At 41.7% G+C, this 18,027-nt stretch overlaps 1 protein-coding gene across 2 annotated transcripts in view; it reads right to left on the bottom strand.

Moving 5' to 3' along the window:
- The window catches only part of UBE4B (ubiquitination factor E4B), a 2,592,778-nt gene that overhangs the window by 1,176,743 nt on the left and 1,398,008 nt on the right, over positions 1 to 18,027 (bottom strand). For both annotated transcript variants that reach the window (XM_044063145.1, XM_044063144.1), the window contains one exon: positions 10,206 to 10,404. In XM_044063145.1, the coding sequence (XP_043919080.1) occupies positions 10,206 to 10,404 (199 nt within the window). The remainder of the gene's footprint in view (positions 1 to 10,205; positions 10,405 to 18,027) is intronic.

Below are 18,027 nucleotides of genomic sequence, written 5' to 3'. Positions count from 1 at the left end.
CAGCGGTTCCATACACCTAACATTTCTTTTTGATTGATATGCAGGTGCATTTGACTTGGGCTCCATTTGCCTTGAATACACTTCCCTGCCAGATGAGCCCCCCATGCATAGTCTGATGCATCTGTTGTTAGGGTTTGGGCAGCAGGGGGTAGAGTAAATGGTAGTCCCTTGTTTAGGCAGCATGCCTCTGCCCACCAAAGGAATTCTAGCCATAGGTAAGATATAATAGGAATCATTGCTTCTAGATCCTAAGAATGTTGACACCATAGGCTTTTTAGATACCACTGTAGTTTCCTCATATGCAGTCTTGCATATGGAATTAGTAGAATGCAGGAGGCCATGAACCCCAAGGCTTGTAGTATTTGCCTTGCAGAAAGCAGGTTCTTTGTGGCCACTAGTTTGAAGTAAGTTGTCAAATGAACTTGTTTCTCTGGCATGAGGAAAGCCATCTGGGAAGCTGTGTTCAAGCTTGCTCCCAAGAATATAATTTGTTGACAGGGTACCAGATGCGATTTATTTTTGTTTATGGTGTACCCCAGACAACTTAGCACCTTTTGTACAAATGCCAGATGATTCAAAAGTATGATCTGGCTTTATGCAGGAATTAGACAATCGTCCAGGTATGGGTATATTTGAATTTTTCTTTGCTTGCAAAATGCAATGACTGGAGCTAGGCACTTTGTGAATACCCTGGGTGCAGTAGATAAGCCAAAGGGCAGTGCAGAGAAAGTATAGTTGTGTACACTTACCATAAATGTAAATGTTCGAGTGTATTCACTGTTGCAGTCATTATATTTGGGTAATCTGCCGGCAGGTTGCCCTCAGTCGGGCTGAATAACAAAGTCTTGGGTCCTACGTCGGTTGCTGTCTCCTCCTCCACAACGTCAAGGGCACAAAACACGCAGCCAGCGCCATTTTATTCTGCCTTTCTTGCCCCAGATGACCCCCATATGGGGAGCAAAAAAAAAAAAAAAATATACACACACACACACACACACACATATATATATATATATATATATATATATATATATATATATATATATAAACTGCAATATATGTAAATGAACTTTTAGCAACTTAAACTTTACCTTCATCTAAAAGCAAATATACCACAAAGGCTGTAGAATATAATGAAGGAAAGATAAGATATACAAAAGGGGGATGGCGGGTGGGTAACCCGGACTGCAACAGTGAATACACTCGAACATCTACATTTATGGTAAGTGTACACAACTGTACTATGTTCTTTGTATTTCACTGTTGCAGTCATTACATTTGGGTAGAATCCCAAAGCTATGGATGGGAGGATGGAACTAACTAGCATTAGGAGAGGCTATAAGGCCCTGCATAACTGCAGTGGCAAAGCCTGCCCTGGATTTGGAGAAGAGAGGCAAATGATAATGCTCTGTGACGGTATGAACAGAGCTCCAAGTAGCAGCTTCTAGAATGTCTTTGGTTGGAACTCCTCTGAGAAAGACTGCTGAGATAGAGGCAGCCCTGGTGGAATGTGACCCGATTCCTTTGGGCACAGGTTTATCATGTTGCAAGTAGCAGAAACGAATGCAGTGGCTTATCCACTTAGAAATAATCTGCTTTGATATAGCCTTCCCCTCTGATCCTGAAGCAAATGCCACCAGTAGTTGTTCAGACTTTCTTAGAAATTTGGTCCTATTTAAATAGAAGTATATGCTGAACAGGAGGGGTCTTGGACTAAGCCCTAGGGAATGCCACCTGTAATCGGTTTAGAGTCAGACCTGGCTCCTGCAACTCTTACCATGTAGGTTCTGTCCGTGAGCCAGTTGGCAACCCATCTCATGACGTAGGGGTTTATGTTCAGGCTGGTGAGCTTGTCTATAATACCTGAATGGGGAATGGTGTTGAAGGCCTTTGCGAGGTCTAGGTAGGCTGTGTGCACCACCTTTCCCTCGTCTGTAGCTTTGGCAACTGTCTCAAAGAAGTCCACTCTTACAACTTATACATATATATGTGTACAATCTGGATGAAGAGAAAGAGACAGTCTCTCTGAGAGGAAGGGGTAATGCCACTGGTAATAACATAAGGATGTAACCCAATTGTTACATCATCTCGCTCTTCTAGAAGAAACTTAAAAAGGTTGGGCGGTTGGTGGGAGGGGAGTTGAGGAATGAAAATTGACAACACAGATGTAACGTTATGGTAAGTACATAACGTTTTTTATCTGATGTCAATTTTCATTCCGTCCTCGACTGATGGGACAGAGTCCCCAGCTACTTAGAACCCTTGGTGGATTCAAGGAAGGATATTTGTGAGCACCACTGAGCCAAAAGATGCTCAACCTCTGGACACCAAATCCAAAGCTTATAATGAGAGATAAAGGTGTGGGGAAGACCAAGTTGCTGCTGAACAAACATCCATGGAAGTTCTTCAATGGAAAACTGAAGAGGTAGCTGCAGGTCTGGTAGAATAAGCATGTACATTGTAAGGCAAAGCCATTCCTATCTTGTTATAAATAAAGGAGATACAGTCTGTAAACCATTTAGCTAAGGCAACTTTAGATACAGGTGCGCCCAACTTCAATCCAGGAAATGATACAAACAACTGATCAGTTGTTCTGATATCTTCTGTCCTATGAACACAGAAACGTAATTGTCTATGTACATGTAGCAGGTGTAGTAAATATTCTCCTTTGTTGGAATAGCTCGTTAAGAATACTGGAAGATTAATACATTGACAGATGTTGACTTGTGATACCACCTTGGGCAAAAAATATGCATCAGTTCATAAGGACACTCTATCCTTATGAAAAGTGAGATATGGAGGTTTCGCCGATAATGCCTGAATTTCTGAAATTCATCTGGTGGAGGTGATGGCAACTAAAAGTGAGGTCTTCCAAGACAAAAATTTTAGGTCACAATCATGGGCAGACCCAAAGGGTGGTAGATTCAAGGACTGCAGTACCAGATTGAGATCCCATGGTGGCGTGGGATCTTTAAAAGGAGGTTTAATAAGAAATGTGTCGCACAAAAAGGCTTTACATGGCGGCAGCGTTGTCGCCTCACAGTAAGATGCTGTCCGGTTCGATTCTCAGCTAGAGCATCTTCTGTGAGGAGACATGCGTGAATAGGCGTACCTTCGTTGAAGGTTGTGTGTCAGGGCTGGTAACTCGGCACGTAAAAATCAACTACCAATCATTAGCGGACTGGAGTTCCGCTGTGGCGACCCCTAACCGGGAAAAGCCGAAAGACACAACATAGTTTATAACAGGCTAATGAGTGGCTATCGAATCCACTGTGAAAATCAGAAATTGCTGCTAACTGGACTCTCACTGTTGAAGACCTAGCCCCCTGGCTGAAAAGCTGTGTCAAGAACTCTAGCACACTATTCATTCGTGCCAAGAAGGGATCTATATGCTTTTGAATAGTCCAGTGTACAAAACTTTTCCACTTACTAGCATAAGATTTCTCACTGGATGGCTTAAGGGAAAATAGTAAGATGAGAAAAGTACATGGGAAGAGAGCATTGACTGGTTGTTATTGGAACTGGAGAAACCAAGCTGTCAGCTTGAGCTTCTGAAGGTCCGATGTGTCATGCCCGTTGGATGAGACAGGAGGTCCGGAAATGGGTCCAGACTCCAAGGTTGGTGAACAAAGTGAGGCCACAGGAAGGGAAACTAAATCTGATAAGGACAAAAAGAGGGAAATGAGGATAACTTTGGTCTTCAACCTGACAGCTCTATGAAGGAATTTCAGGATTAGGGGAATTGGGGAATATGTGTAAAGTAATCACCAGGAGGCCAATTGTGGAGAAGAGCATCCCTCGGTGACTCGCTTAGTTGGGGGGGGGATCAGGGCAAAATAGCTGCTGCACTTGTTGTTTAGGCTGGAAGCAAAGAGGTTGCAGCATGGCCAGCCCTATTTATGGAAAATTTGTTCCGCCACTTTCTGACTGAGGGACCATTCGTGAGATAACAGTATGCACCTGCTAGCATGCTGGACTTCCCCGGAATATGCACGGTTAAGAGAAAGCGGTTGGAAGATACTGTCCATTGCCACACCCTTAGTGCAGTACTGATCTGGTTCCTCCTTGTTTTGCTGATGTACCAAACCACTGACATATGTCCGTTTGAAATGAAATTATTCCTGATGGGAGAGCATCCTAAAAAGCTTGCAATGCTACAAGCACTGCTCTCAACTCCAGAAAGTTGATATGCAAACTGGCCTGTTTGGGGGACCACATGCCCAGCTGGGGTGGGGGGTGTTTTTCCCAGGTAATACCAACCCACCCTAGCTAGCAAGTGTCCATGGTCACTATGCCCTTGGGCTGTGAGAGAACAAATGCACAACCCTGTAGTAACTGATTGGATCTACCACATTAGATTTTTCTTGCAAGAGTTTGTAATTCGTATTGGGGCTGACAAGGGTAGTTGAAGATTCGACCACTGAGATGCCAGGATCCGCTGTAAAATTCTCATGTGAAACCTAGCTAGCGGAAAAATGGTTACTGTTGCTGCCATTTATTCCAGAGCTTGTAGTACTAGGCATAGGTTCATAGTTTAGTACTAAGCTAACTGCCCTTGCAAACCATTTTAAGCTTAGCCAATTATCCCTTGTGAGACTCAAACCCTGCACCTTGTGTTTGTAAGGCAAACACCTTAGCCATTAACCCACCCTCCCAAGGTCCAAAGACCACCCAAGCCGAGACTGTGGTAATGCAAAGTATGTTGCTGACTTATGACCTTAAAGTCTGAACTCTGGAAAGGGGAAGAGAGGCTATTGTTGACCTTGTGTCTAGTAGAGCTCCTATGAAGTCTAGCATTTGAGATGGCTCTAGATTTGACTTCTCAAAACTTATGGTTATTCCTAATCTTGTGCAAACATGGATGACCTCTTCTTTTGCCATAATGAGTTGATGTCTGGTTGTTGTGGTAATCAGCCAGTCATCTAAGTATGGAAACACATGGAACCTTTGCAGTCTCAAGTGAGCTGCTACCACTGCCATACATTTGGTGAAAACCCAGGGGGGGCTGCGGTGAGACTAAAGGGCAGTGCTCTGAACTGCTTCTAAATGGCTCCTAGCCAGAAGCGCAAGAATCTTCTGGATTGCCTGTTTATTTTTGTATGACAGTATGCATCCTGAAGATCTATTCAGCACATCCAGTTGTCCTTTTCCAGAAACAGAAGAATAGACTGAACCGCGACCATCCAGAACTTTGTCTTTCAAACAAATCTGCCTAGATTGCGGAGATTCAGAACTTGGCTCCAGTCCCCTGTTTCCTTTGGCACCAATAAGAATCTTGAGTAAGTTCCGGATCCTTTCTGGTCTGGGGGACCTCTTGGATGACTCTTTTGTCTAGCAGCTTTTGTATTTGTACGGCTGCTTGATCCCTCTGATTAGGTGGAACTTCGGGGATTTTCCTGGAAATTGGAGGAGAAATGGAAAATGGAATTATATATCTTCTGAATACAATTCTCTGCACCCAAGTATCTTTTGCTATCTCTAGCCAGACTCTCTGGTGCTGGGACAAATGACCCCTGATTGCTTCCAAAGGGGTCAATCAGGCCTCTGTTCAGGAGTGCTGGAAGGGTTTGCCAAAGAATGATTATCTGGACCATTGATTTTGCAGGCTTCCTCTGCTTAGAGGGCAATGTCTACCATTTGAGTTTTCCACTCTGCCTCTGAGGGAAGACACTCCATGTGCATCTGGGAAAGATCCTTGTGATTTCTTGAACCACGGATTTCCACCTCCCAGATGATTCCTCAAGAAGGATCTTTGGGAGGTGGAAAAATGCATCCCCATTACAGAAAGGGTCTCTCCATTCTTCTCACACCTGGATGTGACTTTTACTTTGGGGCCAAAAAGAGACGTGCTGTCAAAAGGAGCATTGATGAATGCAGACTTAAAAAGATTCGCAAAGTCGCAAAAGTGCATCCAGGCATGTCTTCTGATGGCTACGTCTGAGCCCACTGCCCTTGAGGCCCCTTCTGTCACATTAGAAATAAGCCTCATGGACGAGTTTGATGTCGATTGAAGGGTTGACAGCTGTGAGGTGAATGAGTCCTTCACCACCTCAGAAAATGGTTCCTGCAAGGGTATCTGAAAGTTCCTTTATCAGATCCCTTTGTAATCTGGTGAAATGTGCTAGGTAGTTCAGGGACCTAAATGCGAAGGTCCCTGAAGCGTGGACATGCTTCCCAAACCTGTCCATGGCCTGCAACTCCTTGTCAGGGGATGAACAGAGGAACGTTCGTTGGCTAGTTCCTTCCTGGTAGCCGTTGCTATGACTATGGCATCAACAGGGGGCCTTGGATCAGAACTGTCTTCCGGAGGGGGTCATAATACTTTGGCATGGGCTCAATGGACTCAAGCTCCTTCCATGCCCACTGCGAAACCAAATCTAGGAGCCAAGACATAGATGGGCTGGTACCAAATGCCTCAAGGAGCACAGATTCCTCTGATGGAGGATTGCTGGGCTTCCAGCTCCCCTCTTTGTTTTAGGATTTCAAGGATGTCTCTGAATGATACATCCACAGGAGGTGACCGTGGGGATCCCTCACTCTCCTCAAAATCCATGTCTTCAGGGACAGATTCAGGGGAATCTAGATGCGTCCCCTTACATGTCTTCTTCTGAGAGACCTCTCTAATGGGATTATCTGGGGAGGTATCAGAACAGGTAGACATATCCAATTGGGTGCCCTGAAGTTTTGGTACCGGCTGCTCCTGTGGGAGAGTTAGCTGACACTCCTGATGCAGAGCAGAGGAGGATACAGAATCCAAAGGAAGAGGACCCATCTGTGTCATGGAAGCTGATAGGGTTCTCTCCAAGGTCCTAAAGGCTGACCTTCCCTGAGAGGGATAGGAACCTGGGTCTGAAAGGAGGGCTTTCTGATCCCTGGTTCCATCCTGCTCCAAGGAAAGCCTCCCCAAGGCAGAAGTCAGAGCTGAACTAACCCTTGCTGAAGCTCAGAGGTGCAAAGACATCTCTGAGGCCCTAGGAGATGACTGAAAAAACCTCGGATCCAACAGGGTAGAAACGGCTCCAAGATCTCTCTGGATCAGACAGTGCGGAGGAGCTCACAGCAAACTTCTGATTTGATGACACGACAATCTTCAGACTCTAAGAAGATGGGCCTGGATGACTCTGATCCAAGGGCTCCAAACCCATGGAGGAAGCATCTGTCTCACAACCCACTCTACATCTTCTATCGTGAGGCTCCTAGAAGTGCGAGAGAACTGCCTGGAGGGGAAAGTCCAGTCTGTAAAGAAAAGGAGAGGGCACCCTTGACAGGACAGGGTTCACAGATGGGGAGTACCTTTGTCCTAGGTAGTGTGTCCAAAAATGTAGGAAGACTGGAGCTACTGAATCCTTCTTCTGAGACCTCTGATCCTAAGAAGCTGTTTGATCTGAAGTAGTACTTTTTTTCCTTTTGTCTGATCCAAGGGGGTCAGATCAGACTACTTAACTTTGATCTGTAGAAACTGTTGAATCCGAAAAAGCCTTTTTGAAGCTTTCTCTGAGGTCTTCAATGAAAATGAAGAAGAGCTCAGAGATGACTTAGGGAACTTTTTGGAAGGACTGCAAAATAACTCTACAGAAAGGCTTATCAACATGTTTAACGAGTAAGGGAAGAAAAAGGATACCTACAAGGGTTGTAAGGCTACGTTAAATGTAGGAGGCAAGGGATATAGAAAAGTGCAGAGAAGAGATACTAACGATAGTGTCTAGAGTACGCTGTTATAAGGTAGAGAAATTAAGATAGCTTGAAAAAATTTAAGGTAGAAAAAACACAAAAATCACACTTATCTATCCCAGAAGCTCTAGAGTGAAATAACCATGTCTTTCACCTAATGGTGGAAAACGAGATCTGAAGTAATCAGGAGGATGCATTATGGGTAAGGGAGAAGCTCGAGAGTTTTGGATTGCCATGAGGTTCTACAAGCGGCAGAGTCGGATCAGAAGCCTCAGATCCACACCGATCAGTCGAGGATGGAATGAAAATTGACAATATCAGAGTGAAACTGTGGCAACAATATAAGAAAAAATGTTTAGGATGAGGAATGAGATTTAAAAGAAGGCAAGAAATGTATAATTTATGTGATGCTACCAGGACTATATGATATAACAATACATGTGAAGTATAATGTTTATAAACGTGAACTTGTTAATATGGTTTGATTAATTTTATACAAATTTAAGTCTGCCTGTGTCACAACTGATAATTCAATAATGTTAAAAGGATAGATCTACACTAATAAGTCATCAAGCTTTCAAACTATACAAGAAACAACCATGTTTCAATCAATACTGTCTGATAAAATCTTCATTCTGTAAAGAAATGCATAATTGCATGCATAAAACAAAAACATGTAAACTTATTTCTGCCAACAGCATGCAGACAATAATGATATGTACGACAGCAGTCTACACTCCTACAGTTAAATAACACTCCATGTACAGCTGGCTCTGCAATCCATAGATAGGTTTACTGACTACTCTAGTGTAACACCATTTAAAGCTACTGCTCCACCCCACTGCATTAAAAGTATGGGGGTTACCTGTATGACATACTTTTATTACTCTGCTGACTGCTATACTGATAACTGTACTTAAACTATTTGCTTTACAGCTTACATACTTGGAACTACTTATTTAGATTATATTAGCTATTAGAGATACTTGCCCCAGACACATGAGGTTAGATCACCCACTGTTTATTATTTTTGTTTGTTAAGTAGACACTATATAAAGCCTGCTTTTCTTACAGAGCCTTCATATCTGTGTCACTTTTTTGCACTTGTGCCTACTTTAGCCATATACCATATTATCACCTTTCTCTAGTTTAGTCAATTATCCCTTTTGTCTTATACTAAGGTTACCCTGTTTTGTTACCATCATCTGTACTAGCCAATATAGAATCTCAGTCAGCTTTTGCCCTTTTTGTAGCCAGCTTGATAGCACTAGGTATTTGAGGACTGACGGCACAAGGCAGAAAAAACACAGAAGGTGAAAGTCATTTAGTAGAATCTGCTGTCCACTAGCACACTTGCTGCTGACCTTTTTCAGGGCCTCAGAAAGATTTCCAAAATACAGAGTTTGCCAACATAATCACAATGCAATGCAAAAACAGAAAATAAATAACATTCTCAAACAGTACATTTATTATCAGTTCTAAGTCACCAAGATCAGCACTGGCAGACATGAACAGTTTGTGTGGCAGGAAAAATGGAGGTTGCATGGGAAAGTCTTTCATTTACACTATACATCCTACAATGTCAACTGCGTGGGAAGAAAACAATCAGAGAAGTATGAAAGATCTGGACGTCAGCCTGATGGTAGGTTGTCCACCTAATGGCTTAAACTCATATGCGAATCTTACTGCAGCAGTGATACTTCACATGATCATAAATATGGCTGGAGTGAACTTCTCATATTGCCTGACTCTTGTGCCCATCTACTTTTCAAGTATTCTCAAACTCTTTTATTAGAAAGGTTTCCACAATCTTACTCATAACTATGCTCAGAACTGGTCCACTGTGATGAAGGGGAACATTTGTCACTTTCCATTCTTCAGAATCCTTCTTTCCGAGGGCTGGCTTTACCAGTCCTCTCCTCTGTACTATGAGGATTCTATGGCGAAACCAAGCAGGCCCCATGCTCAGTAGTCTTTCATTGGTGTTAGATTTCTTTCATGACTGTATTTCTCTGTGATATCCATGAAAACACAAGCAATAACCATCTTATCCCTGGTACTTCTATTAAGAAGATAATGAATTTTACTTCTTTCCTTCCTTTAGGAATACTAAGCAAAAATATTCATAGGTTCATAGGTAGGTACTAGGCTATCGACCCAAGGGCATACATAAGCCTAGCCGACAAGGTTCCCTGGCTTACGCCACCCAAGAAAGTTATTTTCCTGTGCCACTGTTGAGCAGAGACACAGAAGTGATCCCCGGGGTGTATTTCCTATATCCCATCCACTCATCAAGATTTTTCTTGAAGAGTGCTAATGAAGAACTTTGCTTGACATAGATGGGTAGCCTGTTCTAGAGTATGGGAAGTCTCTATTCCTATTCACTATTAATTTGGGATATGAAACACAGCTACCCAACTTCGTCTCTTACTGTCAGACTAAGGAGTGATGAAGGGAAAAAAGTGTACCATTAAGAAAGCCACTACTTAAAAATAACAAAGAACAGTCTCTCCGATTCATTTCAAGATACTTACCAAGATCTGTCAGCCAAGACTTAAACTCTTCTGATGATGCTTTTATTCTTGCTTCATCTACAGGAAGAGTAATACGGCACTTAGGATGGAAAATGTATATTGGATCAACCGTCTCTAACTTAATCTTCATGCTTAGTTGCTGCAGCACCCACAAAAAATTCAACATGAATCCATCTGCTGACACTAACCGGTCATCTGACTATGAAACAAGAAAAATAAAGGAAACTCTTCAGAAATCTCATAGCAATGTAAACAAGGTCATCAAAAAAACTGGACTTATACATTCAACAATTAAACTAGGGAGGTGGAAATCTTTTCAAAAATATTCTGGCAACAACTCAAGAGAGGAAAATATAGTAGGCACAAACAAAAAATAAGTAAGTACTGAAAAGTCACTCACTGAAGTGCACTAACAGCAACTTAAAAGTAAGAATAAAACTCACAACCTGAGCATTAGAGTTTGGGTCATGAAAAGCCATCAAACCAGACACGAGAGTATATTAGGACTGATTATACATGATGGACAGAGAAAATAATTTGGTAGTACAGACACAGATGATAAACAGTACAGACATAATTTAAATACCATCATCCATGTCAGTAACGACTAATGTACAAGAGCATCCTCCTTTGTGGGATCATGACTGGGATTTTCCTCTCTTCCTTTCCAATCTGGCACATTTTTATTATGAGACAGGTGTGTACAACGTAGGATCCAAACATCAACTAGTAAAAATTACCAAAATCCACGTTGACCCAAGCACAAAGAAGTCAGTGGTAAGATGATAAAAATCCAAATTTATTGCAGCACAAAGTAAGAGTTGAGCACTTTCATCCTTCACTAGGACGTCAGCAGAACTACAGTTCTAGAGTGCCATTCCAACTTTAAATAACACAATCTATAAAAAACTAATTAAACAGTCAATTCAATTAAAGTAAGTCAACCAATCAGCAACCTATCACAATAAATAGTAATAGCATGTAATGAAAAGCTTGAAGTAAGCTAAAGTGCATACTAACTAGCAAAACCAAAAAATACTAAAAAGTAAAAGTGAAAATATAATCAGTTTTCTGGACCTCAACTTAAGCACAGAATTAACAGAAACCAGATAATTTAAATCCAGTTTCGTAGTAGCCTCTAGTTTAAGTTGCCAGAGGAGTTCCTTATACTCAAGTCTACTTAGGCTACTTCTCTGGTGTCATGAGGCACTATTTCCAGTATGTCAAAAACAAGTTTTTTTAAATCCAGTGCACTTTAAAGAATGACTAAATACAGCATTGTTGTACTTATTTTTTTTTTCACATCGTATAAATGTTCATAATTTTTTTTAGACAGCTTCCTCTCAGTCTTTCCTATATAAAAGGAAAAACAGTAGTTACACAAAAAAATAAACACTAAGCAAGCAGAGTTACGGTCCCCTTTTCTAAATGTAACAGTTGTTCGGCTGGCATTGTTTAACTGCGTCTCTTGTCTTGTCAATAATATAACTGGCAGTAGTTACACCTACCACATTTTCTAGTGCTCAACTTGGCCTCCACTATACTATATATATATATCCAATCTTTCCTTGATGTTTTTGTGCACTTTGTAAACAAAAGTGTGTTTGTCTCCCAAGTATTGGTATAGTTCATCATCCATTTTTAATATAACCCAGTTGTGGCTTATGATCTGTTTTACTCGTCTGGAGAGACCATCATAATTAATGATCATCCCCTGATGGAAAAAAACATTTATTTAATTTGGCGACTTAACACTTTTCATTAGCTCTGGTTTCCCCAGGATACACTGGTATCTCTCTCCTCTTGTTTCCACTACCTCTGTCCTCAGTGATAATCACAATCCAATGTGTATCCCAGGTCCAAAAACACTGACACCGTTTTATCCAGTTAATTTTCAAACAGTTCCCTGTTCAAAACCATCCTGGCAGCCCTAATAAAATGACCCTTCAACTAAGTTCTTCTTACAGTACATAATATGGTAACTAGTAAAATTCAAACAGTTAGAAAATGTCTCTCATGTACTTCAACTTACTTCAAACTTTTCATTACATGCTATTACTATTTATTGTGATAGGATGCTGATTGGTTGACTTACTTTAATTGAATTAACTGTTTAGTTTTTTATTGATTGTGTTATTTAAGTTGGAATGGCACTCGAACTGTAGTTCTGATGAAGTCCTAGTGAAGGATGAAAGTGCTTAGCTCTTACTTTGTGCTGCAATAAATATGGATTTTTATAATCTTACCGTTGACTGCTTTGTGCTTGGGTCAATGTGGATTTTAGTCATTTTTTACATTTTTATTATGAAATTTCCTGTGCCTGGGGATATGTACCATGCAGCCACACGACAAGAAATCAACCACCATACCAAGAACAGCATAACTAGCTTAAGACAACTAGTGTTATCTCTGAGTATATCTGCTGCAAATTAAGGAAACTCCTACACTATTCACCAATACATACTATACAAGTTTACACTAGGCTAACTTGCAGGAAACTCCAACATCATCTTATGGATTGAATGAGCTGTCAAAGCAGAGAAGGCAGCATGAGGATATTCCTAACTCTGCACTGAATTTTTCCTCACAGATCAATTATATGGTGAGAATGTATCTGTAACGTGCATCAAATGGGACACTTACTAGCAGGACTATTTCTGGGTTGAATCCAAAGCAGTAAACCAACCAGGGTGAAGAGTCAGAAAATGTCCAAATCAAAAACCCATGTCCTGAAGCACTAAGGTATGCAAAAAGGCCAAACTTCGGCAGTCAATCCCTAGAAAATTATGCCCAGTGAAGGAGTAACCAGATGACAAAGTGGCTGTGACACAGATGTGCAAAATGAAGATATTGCTGAAACAGCCATACTTTCAGTGGAGAGACCTCTCCCAAAGGAGTGGGGGTCCTTCTTATGGCTAAAGATGAATATGACAAGTCATTTGCAAAGGGTTTATTCAGTGACGGCCAGCCTTCCCTCCAAGAAATAAAGATGAACAGCTTTTCCATTTTCCAAAACTCTTTCATCCATTTTCATACAAACCTTACCCAACAGTGACTACACTAAAGCTGACTCTCCTCTAATCTCCACCGCTAGGCAAAGAAAACAGGAAGATGAACAGACTTCCTTTAAGACACAATTCAGAAGCTACTTACTGACGAAAATAAGAGATGGTCCTGAGGGATACTGGATAATTACTAAAAGCCATATATGGCTCCCTGCATTGGCCTGAATCTGCAGCATTTGTGAGCAAGGGCAATGGCTCCAAGGAAAAGTGTTTCCCAGTATATGAAATTCAACACCACCAGTCAAACTGACTTGAACAGGGGACTGACAAACCTCTCAGTAATTATGCTCAAATCCCATAGACAGGAAGGGGTTCTTCATTTTTTTAAGCTGTAGAAGGATTACTTTTCTACATTTGTTGCATATGTCCATTTCTGTGTGTTCTTGCTTAATCTCACTATCTGGTTCTAGTACATAACTTTAGCTGTGCTAATAAATACAGGGACACTTGTTATGGATATTTCTAGCTTAATGTACACTTTGTTGGCCAACAAAAACAAACAGTAGTAGACTATTTGCATTTCTGAGAGGTAGAAACTTGTCAATTGCGTCTTGAGTATATGATACCTGAACTACATTCATTTGGACAGGTAAATACTGTAACAAAATTATATGCCCCAATTACTTTTGCTAGCACTGGCTGGCATCACTTTTTTGATGAGTAACCCAATAATGACAGCACCTCTTTAATTAAATTAAACAGGAAATAAAAAGAACTATTTCCAAAGAGGTCAGCTACAAGATCAAGATATCCTCACAGGCTAAAGACAACCATAAGGCCTTCTACAGCTGTGACCAAAATCTAAAAGGCAGCATACATCAGTATGCTGAAATGGAGGTCAACGGTGCCACCTTCACTGAGCACAGCAACATAGTGAATTTCCTGTATGACACACACAGCTCAAACTTTACCCCCCCCCCACTACCTCCCTGCCTCCCTCCATGAAATACCTACTAACATAACCCCCCAACTATTAAGAGGGAGCAGGTCCTGGTGGTGCTTGCTAAAGCCAAAAACAATGACTCAACGGGCCCAAACAATATCCTGGGATACCTTCTAAATAGCTGGAAACAACCTAGCAAGACCACTTGAGTCACTTTTCAACTACAACCTCAGAACAGGTTTTGCACCATGAGAATGGAAACTGCAATGGACATCCACTTCACAAGGGTGGAAATAACTGAACCCGGAATTTACAGACCTTTAGTCTGCCCAGTCTAATGGGCGGCCACTGTGGTGCAGCGGTTAGCGTTGCCGCCTCACAGCAACAGGTTCTCCGGTTCGATTCTCAGCTGGGGTGCCTTCTGTGCGGAGTCTGCATGTCCTCCCTGTGGTTGCGTGGGTTTCCTCCGGGTGCTCTGGTTTCCTCCCACATCACAAAGACATGCTGTAGGTGGATTGGACACTCTAAATTGGCCCTAGGTATGAGTGTGTGCATGTGTGTGCCTTCTGCGGAAGGTTGGGCACCGGGCTGGCAACTCAACACCGTAAAACTCCACTGCCAATCATGAGCAGACAGGTGATCCGCTGTGGCGACCCCTAACCGGGAAAAGCCGAAAGAGGTCGTCTGCCCAGTCTAATATACAAAGTTGTGGAATGAATTATGAAAACCATCAACAGACATAGGCAACCTTCAGACACTGGACTCAATCCAGTTTAGCCTTGTCAAGGGAAGATCATGCCTACTAAACCTGAAGGACTTCTTTGAAAAGGTCACCAAGGCAATGGATGAAGGGAAAATGGCACATATCACCTAACTAGACCTGGCTAAGACGTTCACTACAATACTCCACTTGGGTATAGTTGACAAACTCTCTGTACTGGGAATAAAGCCCTATATAACTTGGTGGAATGCCAGCTGGCTCACGTACAGGACCCAGGTAGTCAGGATTGGTAACACAACCTCTTAGAGCAAGAAATCTGGACAAAGTCATAAATAAAAATGGGACAAAGGCCAAAAATAAGAGACATTTTTTTAAATATCACTCTTGCAAACTTAGAAAGTTGATAGAATAACAGGCTTTGGATTAGCAAGCACTTTCTGAACAGTACGAAGTCTAAAACTCAAGCGTCTATCATTATTTTCTAACTTCAGTCTTTAATGATTTGCAAAGAATTTGCCAGAAAACCACAATTTTATGAAAAATGGACCAAAAATATGAGGGAAAAATGTGGACATTCTGAGACCACTCCAATCTGGCATCCATTTCTTGGAGATAAAGGCCAATATCAAAGGCCTTTGGCTGACCAAGTTCGCAGATGACTGCAAACTGTGAGCTATCATAGATTACCTCCCTAATACATACATCTTACAAGAGGGTCTAACAAACAAGTGACTGGTGCCAAATTCACAGACTAAATTTCACTAAATCTCAATGCCAAGAAATGCATTATAATGCCTTTTGGGAAAAATCACAGATTAAGGCACAATATTTATATTTTTCTTGTGACATAAATAAGACCTGTTAGTAGGACAGATGTGTCTCAGAGGATCCCCATGTTCTGGAACAGGTGCCCCATCCATGTGAAGCAGAGTCTATGCCTAACCCTAATTAAGGGTAACCTTGACCAATGGATGGGAAATCAGAAATTCACCCCGGATCTAGCCTCCATGTCTCTGATAGACACAGGTAGACAGTAATGACCAAATACTTCCTAACATACCTCTCTCCTAATAAATGCCCAAGATACACTGGGGTATAATTGGGTGGGATTGCACAGCTAAGCTTACAAAGTCTAGTATATAACTATGAACCTATAGTGGTGTATAATAAATCTTCAGGGAAGTCTCCTGTTGAAGTTTGGAAGTTAAGATGGAAGAGAATGATAAAGATCTAACAGATTTTACTTAACAGCATTTTAAAAGGAGGGGAAACACTAACATCTTGGAAGAAAACTGTGTTGGTTGTATTACCTAAAGATAGTACATACCCATCAAACCCAGCTTCATATAGACCCATTTCAATTTTAAACTGTTATTATGAAGGTTTATGTCTAGACTAGCTAAAAGAATGGCAAAGGTGTTGCCAAAACTGATAGACACGGATTAATGTGTTTTTTGTGGAGGGTAGACAGATATTACAGAATGTAAGAAAATATCTCTGTTGTTGGTAGGTCTTGATGTAGACAAAGTTGTGATTTTACGATTAGGGTAGTGGAAGCACTTGCATTACCTGGAGCAATAAAATAAGGGTAATTAGGAGGATATATGAAGGATCAAAGGCTAGAATTAAAGTGGGAGGCTTTCTCTCTAGAAGGGATGCCCTCTTTTCCCTTTGTTACTTGCTTTACATTTAGAGCCACTGGCAAAGAAAATAAGGGACTCAGAAATGCAAGGATATAATCGGTATGGTAACCAAGAAAAGTTGGTTTTATCTGCAAACATTCTGTACCTGATAAATCCATAAAAGGACATCTCAAGTGTTGTGGAACATTCTGAGACAGTTTCAAGTCTTTTCATAATATAAAATCAATTAAGATGCCATAAAAGGTATACCAGTAAATTATGTACCCACACAAGACTTAGTTGAGCAATGCACATATTAATGGATACATAAGATGACATCAGTGCACTCAGGTATAAAGGGAATCAGCCAATATCATGAGCTCAGTTTTTTTTCTTGCACCCTGAAGGCAGGAGCCCCCTGGATGGGTCCTGATATCAACGGCCTTGCACACTGAACTTAAGAAAGGAAAGGAGCAGGAGGAGGGTCACTCTGACTTCAGAAGAAGCTTGTTCAAGCCTGCCCTGTAGGCTGGGAGTGGTTGGAGGGAGGCAAAGAACAGTGCAACAGCGAATACACTTGAACATCTACATTCACACTAAGTATACACAACTGTACTACATTCTTCGTATTTCACTGTTGCAGTCCTGACTTGTGGGATGATTCCTAAAGCTGAGAAGAAGGGGGGATGGCAGATTAAAAGGATGAGTGAGGATGCCCTGCAAGATAGCAGTGGCAAATCCTGCTCTGGACTTGGATAAGGGTGACAGATGATAATATTGGTAAGGGTATGCACTGAAAACCAGGTAAAGTACAGTTGTGTACCTACCATAAATGTAGATGTTCAAGTGTATTCACTGTTGCAGTCATTACACTTGGGTTATCCTGCTGGCAGGCTACCCGCAGTCGGCCTGAATTCCAAAGTCCTGGTCCGGTGTCGGTTGCTGTCGCCTCTTCCCTGACGTCAGTGCGCCAGGGATATAAAAGATGCAGCTGACGCCATTTTCTTCAGTTTTTCTTGCCCCAGATGTCAGGTGCCCCCAAAAGGGTAGGCTAAAAATTCTGCTCATAAAAAAGCATGCACTAACATAAACATTACTTTCATCTACAAGCAAATACACCACATAGGTTGTATAGAATAGAGAGGTACAGATAAGGCCCAGCAATGAAAGGGGGATGGAGGGAGGGTAACCTGGACTGCAACAGTGAATACACTCGAACATCTACATTTATGGTAGGTACACAACTGTACTATGTTCATCGTGTTTCACTGTTGCAGTCATTACACTTGGGTTGAATCCCAAAGCTGAGGTTGGGTGGCTGGGCCTATATAGAATTAGGAGTGGCTATGAGGCCCTGCAGAACTGCAGTGGCAAAGCCTGCTCTGGATTTAGAGTAAAGCAGTAAGTGGTAGTGCTTTGTAAAAGTGTGCACTGAAGTCCAAGTTGCAGCCTCCAAAATGTCCTTGGTTGGTACTCCTCTGAGGAAGGCTGCTGAAGTGGCTGCTGCTCTGGTTGAATGTGGCCTAATGCC

This window comes from Protopterus annectens, chromosome 2.part1 (assembly GCF_019279795.1).
Source record: "Protopterus annectens isolate FY-2018-M chromosome 2.part1, PAN1.0, whole genome shotgun sequence".
Lineage (NCBI taxonomy): Eukaryota > Metazoa > Chordata > Ceratodontiformes > Protopteridae > Protopterus > Protopterus annectens.
This window is presented reverse-complemented; position numbering and strand designations above follow the sequence as displayed.